At 49.5% G+C, this 15,413-nt stretch overlaps 1 protein-coding gene across 1 annotated transcript in view; it reads right to left on the bottom strand.

The window, feature by feature from the left end:
* ITGA11 (integrin subunit alpha 11) overlaps window positions 1–15,413 on the bottom strand; it is a 32,041-nt gene that overhangs the window by 8,305 nt on the left and 8,323 nt on the right. The window contains exons 3-15 of the mRNA XM_042824360.1: window positions 8,758–8,867; window positions 7,180–7,271; window positions 6,772–6,886; window positions 5,665–5,792; window positions 4,623–4,771; window positions 4,276–4,420; window positions 4,031–4,196; window positions 3,305–3,375; window positions 2,697–2,841; window positions 1,691–1,839; window positions 1,293–1,433; window positions 929–1,132; window positions 248–378 (exon numbers count right to left, since the gene is read on the bottom strand). Of these exons, the coding sequence (XP_042680294.1) occupies window positions 248–378; window positions 929–1,132; window positions 1,293–1,433; window positions 1,691–1,839; window positions 2,697–2,841; window positions 3,305–3,375; window positions 4,031–4,196; window positions 4,276–4,420; window positions 4,623–4,771; window positions 5,665–5,792; window positions 6,772–6,886; window positions 7,180–7,271; window positions 8,758–8,867 (1,746 nt within the window). The remainder of the gene's footprint in view (window positions 1–247; window positions 379–928; window positions 1,133–1,292; window positions 1,434–1,690; window positions 1,840–2,696; window positions 2,842–3,304; window positions 3,376–4,030; window positions 4,197–4,275; window positions 4,421–4,622; window positions 4,772–5,664; window positions 5,793–6,771; window positions 6,887–7,179; window positions 7,272–8,757; window positions 8,868–15,413) is intronic.

The raw sequence follows: 15,413 nt of genomic DNA, 5'->3' as shown, positions 1-15,413 counted from the left end.
TCTGGGTACCATCACAGGTAAATACATGGCTTTGAAACTCCCAGGGAACTAACAAAGAGATTCCATGTAAAACATCCCTGATGTTCTTTTAGGGCTCAGCTTCATCTGGAATCCCACAGCCCCACCAAACTGCGGGTGTTATTCTGGAAAGATGGGTCAGGATTCTGGGAGATCATTTTCCCCTGAAAACATGAGCACATTGCAATGGACTTTGGGCAGAGAACAGTGCCAAATGAGATGGACTAACCATAGCACCACAGCGTTCCCCAGGGAGCCGACAGCCAAGTCTATGAGCCCGTCCTCATTCAGGTCCAGCTGTCCATGGATGCTGCATCCAAAATACATCAGGCCTGGTCTGAGGTCTGCAGCTGCTATTCGCTGAAAAGCAAAAAGGAAAGAATCCAGCCTGGTTTGTACCTCTGCCTGCAAAGTCAGCATTTGTGAAGGTGGGGTGTTTGTGTGAGCATGGGTGCACCAAGGTCTGCAGTGCCAGCTCCTCGGGTTACTGGGTTACTGAGGATACCTATTCCCAAGTAATTGCATCAAATCTAGTTTGTCAGAGGATGTGAGAAATTTCCCTTTGGAGACACGATCCAAAAGATTTGTGCTGACATTTGCTATTCTTCAGGAGTATTTTTAATATTTTATACAAAGCAAACTGCTGCTCTGAATGCTGAGCGTGTTCTCCATACTGTGCATTTGTTTTGTCTTGGGCCCACCAAAAGAGAAAATAACAGATGACTGTGCAACAAGAAAAAACAACATAAACTCCCAGCCCATGTAAATCAATGGCCAAATGCACTATTGCTGCGTTCATGGACACTGATGGACTTTGACTTCAGATTGGGTTTGGTGAAGTCAGTGACCATCAGTGTCCATGGGTGCAGTTGATGAAGAATGGAGGCAACCAAAGCCCTGGGAGCTGTACCTGCTTGTACTTCTTCAGGATGGTCTCCTCAAAGCCAAGGAAGATGTAGATTGCTCCTTGGTGGTCATCTTCCAAAGGTGCCCCAATGACAACATCATTGTAGGAGTCCTGGTTGAGGTCAGGCACGGCAGCAATGCAGGAGCCAAAGCGTGAGTTCTGGTAGCTCTGCAGGTCCTCGAGGGCCCCGCTGGAGACAAAGTGGTTCTGCAAGGAGAAAGTGGGAAATTGTGTCAGCAGAAAGCCTGGAAAACCCAGAATGGGAAATAGACGAGAGGTGAGTCCTACAAAATAACTGGTTTGTGGCACATGGGTGCCATAACAAGCCACGATGCTGAGCTCTGTGGTGGCACTGACATGCTTGTACCTCTTGCAGGGTGTAGACGTAGACTTTGCCCCTCTCCCTGCCTTCACTGAAGTACATGGGGGCTCCCACCAGCAGAACATCTGTGACACCGTCGCCATTCACATCCAGGGAGTTGATCTCACTTCCATAGTAGGAGCCAATCTGGGGGAGACAAGAGGGAGATGGGAGCACCTGGGGACAGTGACCCTGCCTGCAAGGACAGCTCCAGTCCCCTCCTCTCCTACACTTTCTGGGGCTGCATGTGCAGCAACAGCCCGGAGATCCCCAACTATTCACACATCATGATACAAAATGAACAGGGAACATCAGTACGGGAGCACACAGCAGCTGGGCAAATCCACGCTGCACGCAGGGAGAGGAGGAGCAGAAAGCGGCATTGCAGCCGTGTCTCACATTACCTGCTCTCCTTTCAGCGCCTGGTGGATGGTCAGGTTGCGGTTGCTGTGCATGGTGAAGATGATGACCTTCCCAGTGTGGTTGAACCTGGGTGCTCCCGCAACGTAGAGCCTCTCGCGTGCAGTGGACACAACAGAGGAGACGGTGTAACCTGTGGTACGGGTGTGGGGTGAGCAAGATCTGCCTCCTGCCTGTCCCATCCTATACCCCCATGGTCGCCTCTGGTGGCTGCAGAGGAGCTCACACAGCACTGTAACTGACAAACCCCCTTTTCCAAACTTGCAGCCTGCTCTGGATTCCTACAAATTATTTGAGAGTCTCAAAGCACAGCTGGCTCTGAGGCTGGCTCAGACCTCTCCCAGGGTCAAAGCCGGCTGAGATGTGAGAGCCTGGAGGCTGGTGGGACTCACAGACCCCTTTTCCTTGGGCACTGACTCTACCTTAGGCTTTGTCTTCTCTACTTTTTCCCCTCCTGGGGGGATATTTCTAAGCAGAGCATCAACCTTGAAGCACTCAGAACCCAGGGCAGGGCACACTGGGGCTTTCTTGCTATTTCTGTCTTTCCCACCGCTTCCAGTAAGGAAATGAGTGCCTGGGGTTCTTGGTGTCCTGGTGGGTGAACAGCCCCCAGTCTCAGCACTCATAGCTTGGGCAGAGGCTTCGTTTTGCAAAGCAGTCCGGGATCCTCACTGCAGGACTCCCACACATGGAACAGATTAGCACAGCAGGTATTTCCTCCCTGGGCATAAAATTTCATCAGTGTTTTTTAAGCTGTTCCAGTAAGCACTTGGGGTGAGCTGGGCCTGAGCTCCTCCTGCACTAAAATTGCATTTGTGCTGCGTGATGCAGTTGCTGTGGGGCTCTCCCTTGGTGCTGGGGTTACCAGAGGTCTTGCACGGATGGACATTACCCCTGACACTGGCAACCCTTCCCAACTTGGGAAGCATTTCGTGCTTCCTATTACTGAGCATCAAATCCCAGCTGCAGAGCCCAGCCGAGCCGCCTCACCGAGGTATGCTCCATGGTTCTTCAGCTCCTCAGGAAACTCCTGCAGGTAGGACTCACGCAGTGGGATCACCTTCCCACTGCTGGTCTCCTTCAGCACGGCCCCATTCCAGTCGTAGGCACCCACAGCACCCAGCAGGATGCCATCCTGCAGAGATGGCACGGTCAGCACAGCATGCAGGAGGTTCGCACTGCATCTCATTTGGTTGCCTTTTATTTTTAAAGCCTCTTGCCATGCTATTTCTTGCGTATCAGAGACAATTCTCCCACTTGTTACTTGTATGGATGAAGGTGACCCACAAGCGAGGGCCTCAGTGATTCTATGATTCCATGACCCAAGGGGGCTGGTTTTGTGGGATCCCTAAACACCCAGTTTCTAGGCTATCATAGAAGCATTGAGGCGATCCCCACGATCCCCAACCCATCCCACTGTGCCCACGTCCCTCAGTGCCGCAGCCCCACAGCTCTGAAACACCCCCAGGAGCAGTGATCCCAGCGCTGCCTGTGCAGCCTGTGCTGATGCAGCACCCACCGATCCCCTTCGCAGCCCTTTTCCCCAGCTGTAAATACCCACAGGTATTTACAGGAGCAAAGTGGTTTTACCCTCTTACCTCCACAATGTGTGATGAGAATCCAGTCTGGGACATTTCCAATCCAAAGGAGATTTCATTCTTGTTGGTTCCTTAAAAAGGAAAAGAAGGGATTTAACAAAAATTCCCCTGCAGGGGATGACATTGGGTTGGATGGGATGAGAGCACCTCCACCCTACTGAGCACAGATGACCTCAGCTGGCACAAATGTCCCTCAATCACCACAATTACACACACTTGTGCTGCTAATGAGCGATTGAATAAATACAGAATAAATAGTGTGAGCACTGCCTCTGTGCAGCTGCTTTGTTTCATAGCTGCAAATTACAGGATCACATAAAAAGAAAAAAAAAAAGAAAGTGTAGATTCAAAGGGTTTTGTTTTGTTGCAACTGGATAAAATTCCTCAGCCAGTGAGATATTGTGCCATGGAGAAGCACTGGGCTGGCTGAGACAGCTGGTGGGGAGGTTAGGAACTGTTTGACCAAAATTCCCCCAAATTCTCTTTCTTTTATATTCAGTGAAAGCCTTCCATCTTCAGTTTCGATGGCCTGTCCCAGCATGCCCTTTCCTTATGAAATGGAGATAAATTCAGTGGCGAAAACCAAAAAGCTCACCCCTGTTTGCTCAACCTAGGGCATTCTAGGGCGTGAGCATCGAGTGGAGGAGCCACATCTGTGCTCTGTGGCCATTCTAGCTCCTATCGACTGGGTTGGAATCTGGGGAGGGCAGGGAAGGCACTGCTCACCTTCCAGGCTGAAAATCCTTTCCCCCAGGGCGTCCACGATGTCTTTGAGCGCCGCTTCGTCCGTGACATTAAAGAAGTGTTTGTCGTCAGGGTCGCTCGCTATGAATTTAATTTCATTCAGAAAGGCTTCGGGATTGATTCCTCTTCTGTTATAATAACCCAGCACCTGGGGTGGAGGCAGGGATGTGAAGATCAGGTCTTTTCATGCTACGGACACAGCTGTCCCGAAGCAGCCCAGTACTCACAGCCACCGCGTATCTGGTGACGTTGTCTTTCTCGCTGTCCTCAATCACCTTCTCCAGATCTGGGCTGTCGTGCGACTCTCCATCTGTGATTACAATCATTACTCTCTTTGCCCCTTTCCGGCCACCTTTCTGAAATGCTTCCGAGCTGCAATTGAAGAGATGCCCTGGGCTGCTCAGAGTCACCGCAGGGGTCACAGCCACCCCAGCGCGTCCCCTGCATCCCGGCTGCGGCCCTGTGCCCACGCTCTGCAGACTGCAGGGAGAGATGGAGCCCGAGGAGGGAGAGAAGGGAAGAAGACACTGAGTTTAAGCTCATGAGAACGAAGGTGAACGTGAGGGATTTTTACCGTGCAAACTCTATCCCGTAGGCAGTCCTGGTCTCTGTCCCTCCTCTTTGCTCTATGTGGCTGGCAGCTGCTACCACGTCTTTTACAGACCTGTAGTCATTCAAATGGAACTCGTGGACCACGTCTTCTCCGTACTGAACAACTCCAACCTAGAGAGCACGGACAGGTCACAACAAAGCTTGCTGCATAGTGGGGCACAGCAACCTGAGGGATGCTTTCCCAGCCCCACAGAGTAGCAGATCTATGGCGTGTTCGCGTTGCATAGGTGGGAACAGCAACCCAAGCAAATGTTGGGCCAAGAAAAAAGGGAAAAGGAAAATAGTAAAAAATCAAGGGGTATTTTGCCAGGTTTTGAGGCTAGCAGTGACAACCAAAATGTTGGATCTGAGATTGTTTGGAGTTTTGCTCAGCTACAGAAGAGAAAGCCATTCAGAACATTGACACAGCAGTTCACTGCTCATTGCGCTCCATTAGTGGAGGCAGCAGCTGAGCATCCCCAGCCCCGCTGGGACCCAACCTCTCCAGCAGCCTACAGCCACCCTCAACATCTCTATTTGCTCCAGTTTTCTCCCTGTGGGACCATTGATAATGCTCAATTTTGTTTCCATTTTCTGCCTGCTATTGCCCACTCTGGGTAGATAGGTGTGGGATGATGCAGCCGTGCTGTGATCCAGTGCAGAACCACATCATCTCCAGATAAGACCCACTGGGGGTTATCTGTGCAAAGTGCTGAGGAATCAGGAGTGGTCATAACACCTCTCTCTTCCCTTTCCTTATCACAGAGCTGTGCAAAATCCCTGCACAAATAATTGCACGATTGCATCTGCCCAGGGCAGTGCTCCTACATTTCCATATGATTTCATCCTCCCCGTGCCTGGTCGGCTGTGCTCCCCATAGCTCCTTGAGGGACATTAATGTGAGCATTATTTCCGTGGGCTCAGCATCACGACGCATGCATCCAACGCTCAGTGCCAGATCACAGCATTTTGTCCAAGCAGAGACTTTGCACAAAGCCACAACACAGCAGCATATCAGGGCTTACTTGGATCTGGCCGGGCCCGATGTAAAATTTTTTCAAGATGTTGATCAGGAAGTGCTGAACTTCAACCCAGGGGTATATGCTGTTTGATCCATCCAGAACAATGATTATGTCCATGTATGTCTGGCATCCTGTGAAGGATACGCAGCGCGGCATTGAAAGGCCTTGGCAGCCCTTGAGGAGTGGGGATTTACGGCCCCATTCCTCACCATCAGGTACTGATGATTTGTTTGAAAAAAAAACATCTTACTTCAATCCTTCATAAAGCCCTTCTGGGTGTATTCACTCCAACAGGGCATAAAGAAGCCACATGCATCCTCCCTGCCAATAGCAGTCTGAATAAGAATAACATCCCACAGTGTATTTTCTAGTTCAGATTTGGCCCTCTGTCCTGTATCACACACAGTCCTCTTTATAAAACACCCATTTGCAATAAGAACAAAAAGCATCTGATCATAACGAGGGAAGCAACACCTGAAATTTGGTGCTGGGATCCACCCTACTCCTCCACCACCCAAATCTCCATGTTTTTTTCTTATGCCAGGCTGAGGAAAAGGAACGTTTGCAGAGCTGAGACCCTGGGACAGCCTTCTGCAATTTCCCACCACCCACAGGAAAGCCAGGAAGCTTGTTTAATATCTCAGAATCAAATCATGCCCCTGAATCTACAAATTGGGGCCAGGTTATTTAGCTTCCAGTCAATGAGCTCTTTGTTTTGTGTGGCCAAGTGCTGAATTCTTTCCCTATTTTGCCTTCTGAGCTGCGCTGATAAAATATTCTGGATGCTTTTTCATTCTGCTTTTGGAAGAATGAGGTATTTTTGTCTTCCCCGGGTGTCAGTCAGAAGGAAAATGTTTACCAGATGTCTGTGCTCGTAACCCCCTTTGAATCACTGCCCTGCAATAATTTCCTTTGCTATCTCGCCTTCTCTCAAGCACCAACAGAGCTTTGTTTGCTCAGTGGTATCGAAGTGCTCAGGGAGCACAAAGTTATGCTAGCTTCAAGCATAGAATCACAGTAGAATTGTAGGGGTTGGAAGAGACCTCTAGAGAACATCAAGTCCCAACCCCACACAGGGAGGGTTAGAGGGCACACAAGAGTTTCTCCTACTTTGCAAAGCTGGGGCCACCGTCTTGGCAAATCGAAAGTTGGCGTTGACACGGGAACACATCCCAGTGGTGTAGTAGGAGCTGCCACACTCATGGGACCAGAGAGGGCTGCAGGCCTGGGGGAACAGGAGACAGCATCAGGGATGGTCCTGGGAATGGCACTTTTTCATTGTGTGGGAAAGCAGGAGTTCAGAGCATCACTTGGAGCATCACCGTGCCCACCAGCATCACCACCATGCAGAGTTGCAGCTGCCTGCCACCCAGATCCTGAACCACCAACAGGGCACGCTGGAAGCTGGGAAAGCATTTGCACACGTGCAAATCTTTGTAAACATGCATATAAATACGTGCACAAGCATATCTGCATGTGGTCATGCACGTGCATAGCAGAGAGTCCCCCCACTCTCACCAGGAAGCTGCTGTCCTTGGGGTTGGTGGCCAGGCTCAGCCCCAGGCGCATGTTGTCCTTGCGCTCGGACACGTTGGACAGAGTGACTCTTCCTTTGGAGAGAGGACACGGTTAGCTGCTGCCTGCCTGCATGGAGCATCCCTGCCATGAGAGCCAGGGACACAGAGAGCTGCCGAGTTTGTGCTTTCCCTTTTGTTTTTGAAGCAGATTGTCAAGATAAGGTGTTTTTGTTTGTTTTTTTTTCCTGCTTGCCATAACAAATAAAGAGAAACCTCTTCTGGGAATGAAACTGTGAGTCACAGACTCTTACGTAGGAAGTCCTTAGGAGAGAAACCCCTCTGAGCAGCTCTAGCATCTCATCCTTTAATGTTGGGCCAGCATGCATTTATATTTGTGCCTTTCTTTCATTTCCCATGTCACAGTCCAGAAACCAGGAACGGCCCATGGGGCAACCCTTTATTTTGGTTAACATGAATAGCACTTAGCTTTGACAAAAACACTGTCTAACCCTTTCATTCCCCCAGTGCAGCTTCACGAGCTCGTCCAAACAACCTCCACCCAAGCTGAGGATACTTAACCCTCACTGATGCCCACTGACCTGGGCTGGGAACCCAGGTGGGGCTGATGGGGCTGATGGAGAAAAGGGAGACAACGGGAATGATGAGGATGATGGGGAAAGTGGGACCAATGGGGATGATGAGCACAAAGGAGATGATGGGGACAGTGGGAATGTTGGGGAAAATGGGAATGATGGGCACCATGGAGACAATGGGCTGATGCTCCTGCCAGCCTTGCTGGCTCCCGTGGCAGCCAACAGTTGTCTTTCTCTTGGCCATGCAGGAATGCTGGTGTCACTCTGGGGCAGCCCTGGGCTTGCTTTTACTCAGGTGGCCTCAGTGCTAAGTAGTCAAAATAATAAAAATAGAGGGTGCTCTCTGAACTGATTTTTTTTCATTTGAAACTTGTTTCCAATGGAAAAAGCTTGCTTTTTAGCAAAATTCAGATTTACACGAGAGATTTATTCACTGGAAAAATCTTGAAGTTCTCAAGAAACAAAACAAATAATAATAATAAGAAGAAACCACAATGTTTTCAAACTAAACCCTATTTGCTTCCAATCAATCAAGCACTGTGGATGAGCCAAAGATCCTTCTCTCTTATCAGCTCTGGTAGGAACCCATAACAGTTCAGATGAATAATGATGATAAATAAAGTGCAAACTCCTGCTCTGCTGTGAAACCACCCGAGAATTTGCCCCTAAGCCCCAGAGATGTTTCTCAAGACCCTGGGAAAGTCCCAGGCTCTCACATTCCCACTGACATGGGGCAATATGGGGAAGTCATCCCCCAGCCTGGGACATCCTGCTCTTTGCTGGTGTGTGAGGTGGTCGTTACCCACTGCTGACTTTCTCCTGACCGAATGAATCAAACAATTTAAGCTCTGTTAACTAAATTTAACTATTTAACTCCATCCTGACTTGCTTCATTTTATCCCATTGGTGCTTAAAGCTCATGGCCAGGAGTCACACAAACACCTGAAATAATGACCCAGCACCCCTCATGCCCTGGGATGCAGTACCTAGGTTGAGCTTGGTGCAGTTGCTGTGAGCGTCGCTGGTCAGTGGGCACTTGTAGACATCTCCTGTCTTCTGCTGCCCATTGGTCTCATAGGGGGCCCCCACAACCAGCCTGCAAAAAAAGGCACCTGTCAGTGTCTCAGGGCTGACTTTTTGTCAGAAAAATGGAAAGAAAAAAACAAACAAAGAAATCCTTCCCTGCGAGGATGTGGTCAAAACATTTTCAACTGTTGGCTCTTGCAAAATCAGACCCGGTCCCCACCACTCCCATGCAAACCTATAAACTGGCCATGTGCCTTGCTGCTGCTGGGAAGCACTGCCTGATACCCAGAGGAAAAGGTAACTGTGACTCACATTGAGGTGCATGGGGAATATTCTCCACTAAAAAGGTAAAAAAAGTGAATTTTCCGGAGGTTTGCTCCACGCTGGGGTTGCTCACTTATGATCAGCCCACAGTGGTCCGGTGGTAACCAGCTCAGGGGCAGGCAAGGATGCTGGGCATCCATCTGTACACTGAAATAAGCAGAGGTTTATCAGCTGATAGAAACATATAGTGCCAGAAAGGCTGTGGGATTCGTCTGGGACATTGCAGGCATTTTTCTCACTTTCTTGTGGACTTGACCAGACTGGAACAAAGCAGCAAACCAAAGGAGAAGAGCAGGACCTGAGGAATTCATCCCTTTTTTTTCCAGGCCAGTTCAAAAATAACCTGAACCACTGGTTTCTGGCACCTTCTGCTCCCAGTGTGTTAGCCCAAAATAAATCTAGTCCACTGCATTTTGTTTTCAGAACCCATCGGTGGATGCAGCCATCCCCATCCAGATTGCTGAACACACAGGACCTCTTTTGTTCTGAGCTGCCCTACACAACAGCTGGCAAAGCCACTGTTTTCCAGCACAGATGTTCCCAGTTAGGCCAGATTCGGTAATTTTTTTTAAACACTGCCTCTACAAAGACAGTAAGCAATCATTCTTTTATTCCATCACTATTAAATGGGATTGCTCACCAACCGAAAACCTTCAAAATCTAAGAAGTATTTAAGGATTCCCACGGAAATACTTCCTGTCTTACAGCTTCGCTGCTAACGAGGAGATTAATTAGGACAAAATAACAACCATCTGGAACCACGCTCAATGGCATCCAGAGGTTGTGTACCTTCTCCTGGACATGTAGGAGGAGTTTGCTCGTGTCTCTCTGCTTCTAGCCCGCACATTATTACGGTCAGAAAAAGAGAAGGCAACAAATGTGAAATGCGAAAAGATGTTGCAGTGGAAGACAGAAAAGATGAGAAGAAGTCAATGTTGAGGCATCCCAAAGGATGATCCTCATTTGTTTGCTCTTCATTACCCAAGAACTGAACACAGATGGGATTTAACAGGAACTTGGAGCACCTTCACCTTGGTGGCCCCCTGTGCAGTGTGTCCAGGATCCCTCTGGGGCTGCAGGATATGTGCTCCCCAGCCCAGGAATTACCCTCCCCATGGGAAAATCCAACCTGGGCATCTCCCGCTAATTAATACTCCCATATCACCATTATCACATTATCTGTTAATCAATAATCACCAGCATTCGACAGCAATCTGTAAAGCAAGAGACAGCGGTGATGGCAGGGCAGCCCATCCCACCCATTCCCCAGCCCTACATCACGCCTGCAGGCTCAAAGAAAGCCCAAATACTTGCAGTCACTGCCCTAAATGTAGCGGAAACGCACGCAGGGGTTGAGAAGCTCACCAAAACAGATTTTTTGCCTTCCCAAGACAATGGCATTGTTTTCCCTCTCGGGTTAAATAGAAGTGATTAATTAGCCAAAGCTGTCAAACTCCCGTGGAAACTTGGCAGCTCAGGAGAAGGCTTTTGCAGCTGTTGGGAAGGTGATGGTGCAGGCTGTGGGATCAGGGAAATGTCTCCCCAAGGCAGCGATGCCAGCTTGCAGGTTACCAACCCCTCCCTTTATCTTGCTTTGTAAACTCGTGGTCTAAACAGTTCTTTTTTTTTTTTCTTCTCCTCCATAAATAAAGAAAATAATGACAAAACTTCCTAAAATGCCCTATCTCAAATGACTCAGATCCAATGAGGGCATCTTGCTATCCCTTCCCATGTGCAACCCTGGGTCACCTCAAATCCTCCCCTAGCACTCCCAGTGGTCCTAAGCAAGCAAAGCCCTCTGCAGAGCCCAGAGCAGCAGCCTTGCATCATGCTTTGGCTAATAAAGGAAGATTTAAGAGCAAACAAGAACCAAACGACGCCTCCCTCGCCTTCCTTTTCATGCGGTCCTTATGGAGAAAACAAAAGCAAAAAAAAAGAAAGGAATTTAATGTGAAGCGCATAAACTGCTCAGAGCAACATGACTGAGGACATATTTCTAACATTCTTCCCTGGGAAAAAAGCTGAAAACAGCAATGTTGGTGGAAATGCCCACGTTGTGTCTTCTCAGACGATGCAGTAAGAATTGAATTTCTGGATCTGTGCTTTTATCAGACCATTAAACCCATGCTCTGTCCTGCTTCGTGGTCTTGCACGAGCCACGGCTGCAAACCATGCAAGGCTCACCTCAAACACCAAAACAATGCAAATCCGAGCATTCAAGGAGGAATTTTTTGTTGTTGTTGCTGGGTTTTTTTTTGTTTTGGTGGGTTTTTTTTTGCACTGTTTCAAACGGTTTCATTGCATGGGAACATGGGTGGTAGCACAAAATCTGAAAGACAGCAGCACTGCGGTGTCTGGAACAACTGGAGCCCCAGCTGCTCGATGCCAAACCATGCTTCTCTTTCTTCTCCCCTTAGCCAAACTACCTAGTGTAATTTCCTGCACCACAGACATTAATTCATGCAGGTTATCTCAGTAATGAACCCAGGAAGCAATGCTTGGCTGGAGCACACCTCCCAAAAGCCATTCAGCTGTGATTTGAAGGTGTTGAGGGTTGGAGAGCCCATTCTTCCAATGGAGAACGTGTCGTAGAGCTCATCCCTTTCACCTCTCTCCAGGCAGAAGAGAAGTGTGATCACTGCTGGTGCTTTGCACCTCAAATTAAGGATGCCTGGGAGCCCCCTATGACCTTCTGACTTAAGGGAGTGACTCCCCACACAGCATAGAGAGGTTGCAAAGCTATTCCGAGCCCCCCAGGACGTTTTGATTAAATGGAAAGAAGTCAGGAAAAGAAGGTATGTGTCGCTGGTGATCTGGGAATGCAGGGATTAGGGAGGAATGGAGAAGAAACTATGCTTTTCACAGGATTTTTCAATCAATGGGACACTTAATCTCCTGCAAGGCAAATTCACTTGTACTTAATTTATTCAAGATGGGATTGGATGAAGAAGTTATTAAAGGGGTTCAGGAAAGGGAGAGTTCAGCAGTGGAAAACTTTCAGTTGGTTTGTGGCAGCTTGGACTGGACACAGGACGGGAAGGGACTTTGAGATATTTTTCTCTATGCTGGCCTTCTCACTGCAAAATGAAAGATAAACACATCTGCATCCAACCAGCTGCTCAGGTTGATCTGGGAGGGGATGCTCCTAAATACCTGGCACAGCTCCGCGCGCATCCCGTGGTCCTGCCACCTCCACCCATTGTAGCCTTGTCATGGGAAGGGGCCTCCAACAGGACGTGGGGCCAAAGACCAAGCCATGCAGCTGTCCTTTGTGCCATAGCAATCCCGTAGACATTGCAAGAAGCAAAATGAGCAGAGTTCTCCCTAAAATAGTGTACGATGGGCGTGTTGCAGAACACGGCTGAGGAACTCGCAGAATACCGTGGTCAGAAATAATGATACTTCCTTGTTTTTCCTGGTGTAATTTTTTCCTTTCACGCAGGGCTATGGCAACCCAGGAGTGTTTACAGGCAAGGCCCCTGGGCTGCGGGTTTCCACCATGATGTTTGGGGTGGCTGGTTGGGGCATCAGGCACCACGTCCATCCTGACCCCAGCACTGATTTCTACTGGAAGTTTCCAAAGCAAACCCTGATCTCTGACACTGGCTCTCACTGGCTGCCTCTCGCTTTCCCTAATTGCCCATTATCACCAGAAAACAATGCTCCTGGGGGTTCCCAAACCACCATTAGGTCACTGGCTCCATCCTGCTGCTGTGCAGCGCTCTGAGACCACCCAATCCTAAACATCAAAGAAATGACCACAAAAGCCTTTTTATGGTCAAGCAATATGGGATAGGAGGGAATAACATCATCTCCATTCATAAAGATCTGCTGCACGGTATCTGTAGCTCCGCTTTTCCTCCCAGATTTGAGGTAGGCTGAAAGAATGCGCCCATGAGCACTGCAGGAGGACTTCGTCCTCCCTTCTGCAAGACGTGCCACAAGGATCACAAGGGACTGTTTTTCAGCTGAACCAAAGGCTTTCAAAACAAAAATAATAATAATTATTATTATAATAAATACAAATGGTAGGACATAAACTTGTGATTGATGCCATCCATCTCTAGAGCTGGTGAGAACCAGTCGAAAGATTTTCTCCAAGGATGTCTAACATACCATGTCCTCCATGGAGCCCTGGGGCAGCCCTGAGGAGCCTGGTGACGCTACCAGCAGAGCCCTGGGGTTTCTCACAGTTAAAGCCCACTGAACACAGGAGTAGATTGGGGCTGCAGTGCATCCCCCATTCCCGGCACGGTGGGAGGGAGCGCCAGGAGCAGACGTTTCCCCGCGCCGAAGGAATGCTCTGCAGCTATGTACCCTTTCACCAAAATAATCCCAGCACTCGGGCACTGGCCAAACCACAGGAGAGTTGCAGCCAAGAAAGCCTCGCAGTAGTAGGGAAATAGCAAAACCTTTAACTGTTTTTCCAGATCAGCACAATTACAGCTTTAAATCCACCGAGCAGACTTTTCTCTCCTCTCCCTCCTCCTTTTTCCCTCACGAGTGCTCAGACTGGAAACGTCACGTCTGTTGCTGGGGCTGCTCTCTGTGGGCACTGGGGGGGGGGGTTCATCCCCAGAGGCCCTTCTGCTGCTGTAGGTCCAAACCCCACAGCAGAGCAGAGCTTTGCAGCGCTGCATGTCACACAGGAGTCAGAGCAGCACGAGCTGCAGCAGTCGGTGATGCTCTTGGGACAACGCCACCTCGCCAGCAGCACCAGCAAAGCTCCGCTCCCAGCCTGCTTGAGAATGCTATATTTATTACTTTTATGGCTTCAGAAGGCTAATGGATGTTTATTCACAATGTTTCACTTCCACAGCCAGTTCTCCTCATGCCTCATTTTTTTGGATAGCTAGAAAACGCTCAGCACGCAAGCAGCGATGCTCCTGCTGCCCCGTGGCACAGCCACCTCCTCCCAGCCTCACATTTTTTATTTAGATGGGGAAAAGGATGTGGGTGTCTGGAATATCATGATGGAAAGCCAAGGGCGGCAGCTGGGGCTTCTGGCTGGGAGCACACTCAGATGACACACGGAGTGCCCCCAGCCCACTCACATCTCCCCATTTGCGCACACTGCCACAGACACCTGCCTTCAGCCTTTCCCTATAAATCCCTCCCAGGTGGTGCAGTGGAAAGTCCCGTCTGGGTCGGCAGCACAGTGCTAATCTCATCAGGGTGGGCTTTGTGCGGCTGCAGCCCCAGCCCCCATCCCACATCCAGCTGGAGCCAGCAGGGGGTAATCCAGAACATCTGGCGGCAGGGCTGGGCCTGCTGCATCACAGAGCTCCAGCTCCAGAGATGCTGAAGTGATGGAGAGCTGAGAGAAGCACTTGGGAAAGGGATCTCTAACATTTCCCTCTGAACTCCATGCAGTTCTGGTCCGTATTTGATATACACGTGCATGCTGAGATTCATGGGATCATTAAGATTGGAAGAGACCTCTCAGATCTGCAAGCCCAACCCCAACTCATCCCACTGACCTCATCTCCAAGTGCCACATCTCCATGGTTCTTGGACACCTCCAGGAACAGTGAATCCACCACTACCCTGAGCTGCCTGTGCCAATGCTCAGTTCCCCATGTCCATGCTTGAACATCCTTACTTTTCCCAAATAAATGCACCTACAGCAACAAGCCTGTCTGGGTTCATGCTATCCACACCTTGAATACTCCTAAACTGCATGGCACAGTGCAAGAAGAGGAGCAGCTCACTTCTTTGGGACATTGCCATCACCCAACCCCTAAAGCACCTCTATCAACCCCAAAATTCTGCCCACGTCTGATGGGGAAGCACTGACCCCAGTGAGTATCACAGCACTACCTGAGGCACCAGCACAGGGCTGTGGGACGCTCAGACCCACACCAGATCCACGCAGAGTTCGGTCAGCGCACGCTGGGATGAGATCTGGGAGCCTGCTGTCATTTTTTCCATTTGCACACTTGGAGCACAGCTCACACCTCCAGCTTCGTGAAAAAGGGAGAGAAGCAGCAAGAGGGAGGTCTGGGAGGCACTGCTGCCTGCCAGCAGGGAACGTGACCCCACAAAGCAGAGAGCTCCTGGAGCAGTGCATTTCCAACTGCTTCTTCCCCCAGAGTTTAATAATCGGGATTCTTTCCTCCCAGGTTTTCCACTATCAGAGCTGCTGTCATAGCCCCACGTGCAAGCTGTCTGGATGCTACTGCAAGGGAAAGTGCCACAACTCCAAATACACCTGCAGAATTACATTTGTGTACACACGCATAAATATTCCTATACTCTCACTCACACATACATAAGCTGCTTTGCAATCCTC

This window comes from Centrocercus urophasianus, unplaced genomic scaffold (genome assembly GCF_019232065.1).
Source record: "Centrocercus urophasianus isolate 14NV4802_14NV808 unplaced genomic scaffold, USGS_Curo_1.0 seq_23, whole genome shotgun sequence".
NCBI classification, from domain to species: Eukaryota; Metazoa; Chordata; class Aves; order Galliformes; family Phasianidae; genus Centrocercus; species Centrocercus urophasianus.
Note: the sequence above shows the minus strand (reverse complement) of the source record. Positions and strands in the feature narration are given on the sequence as shown.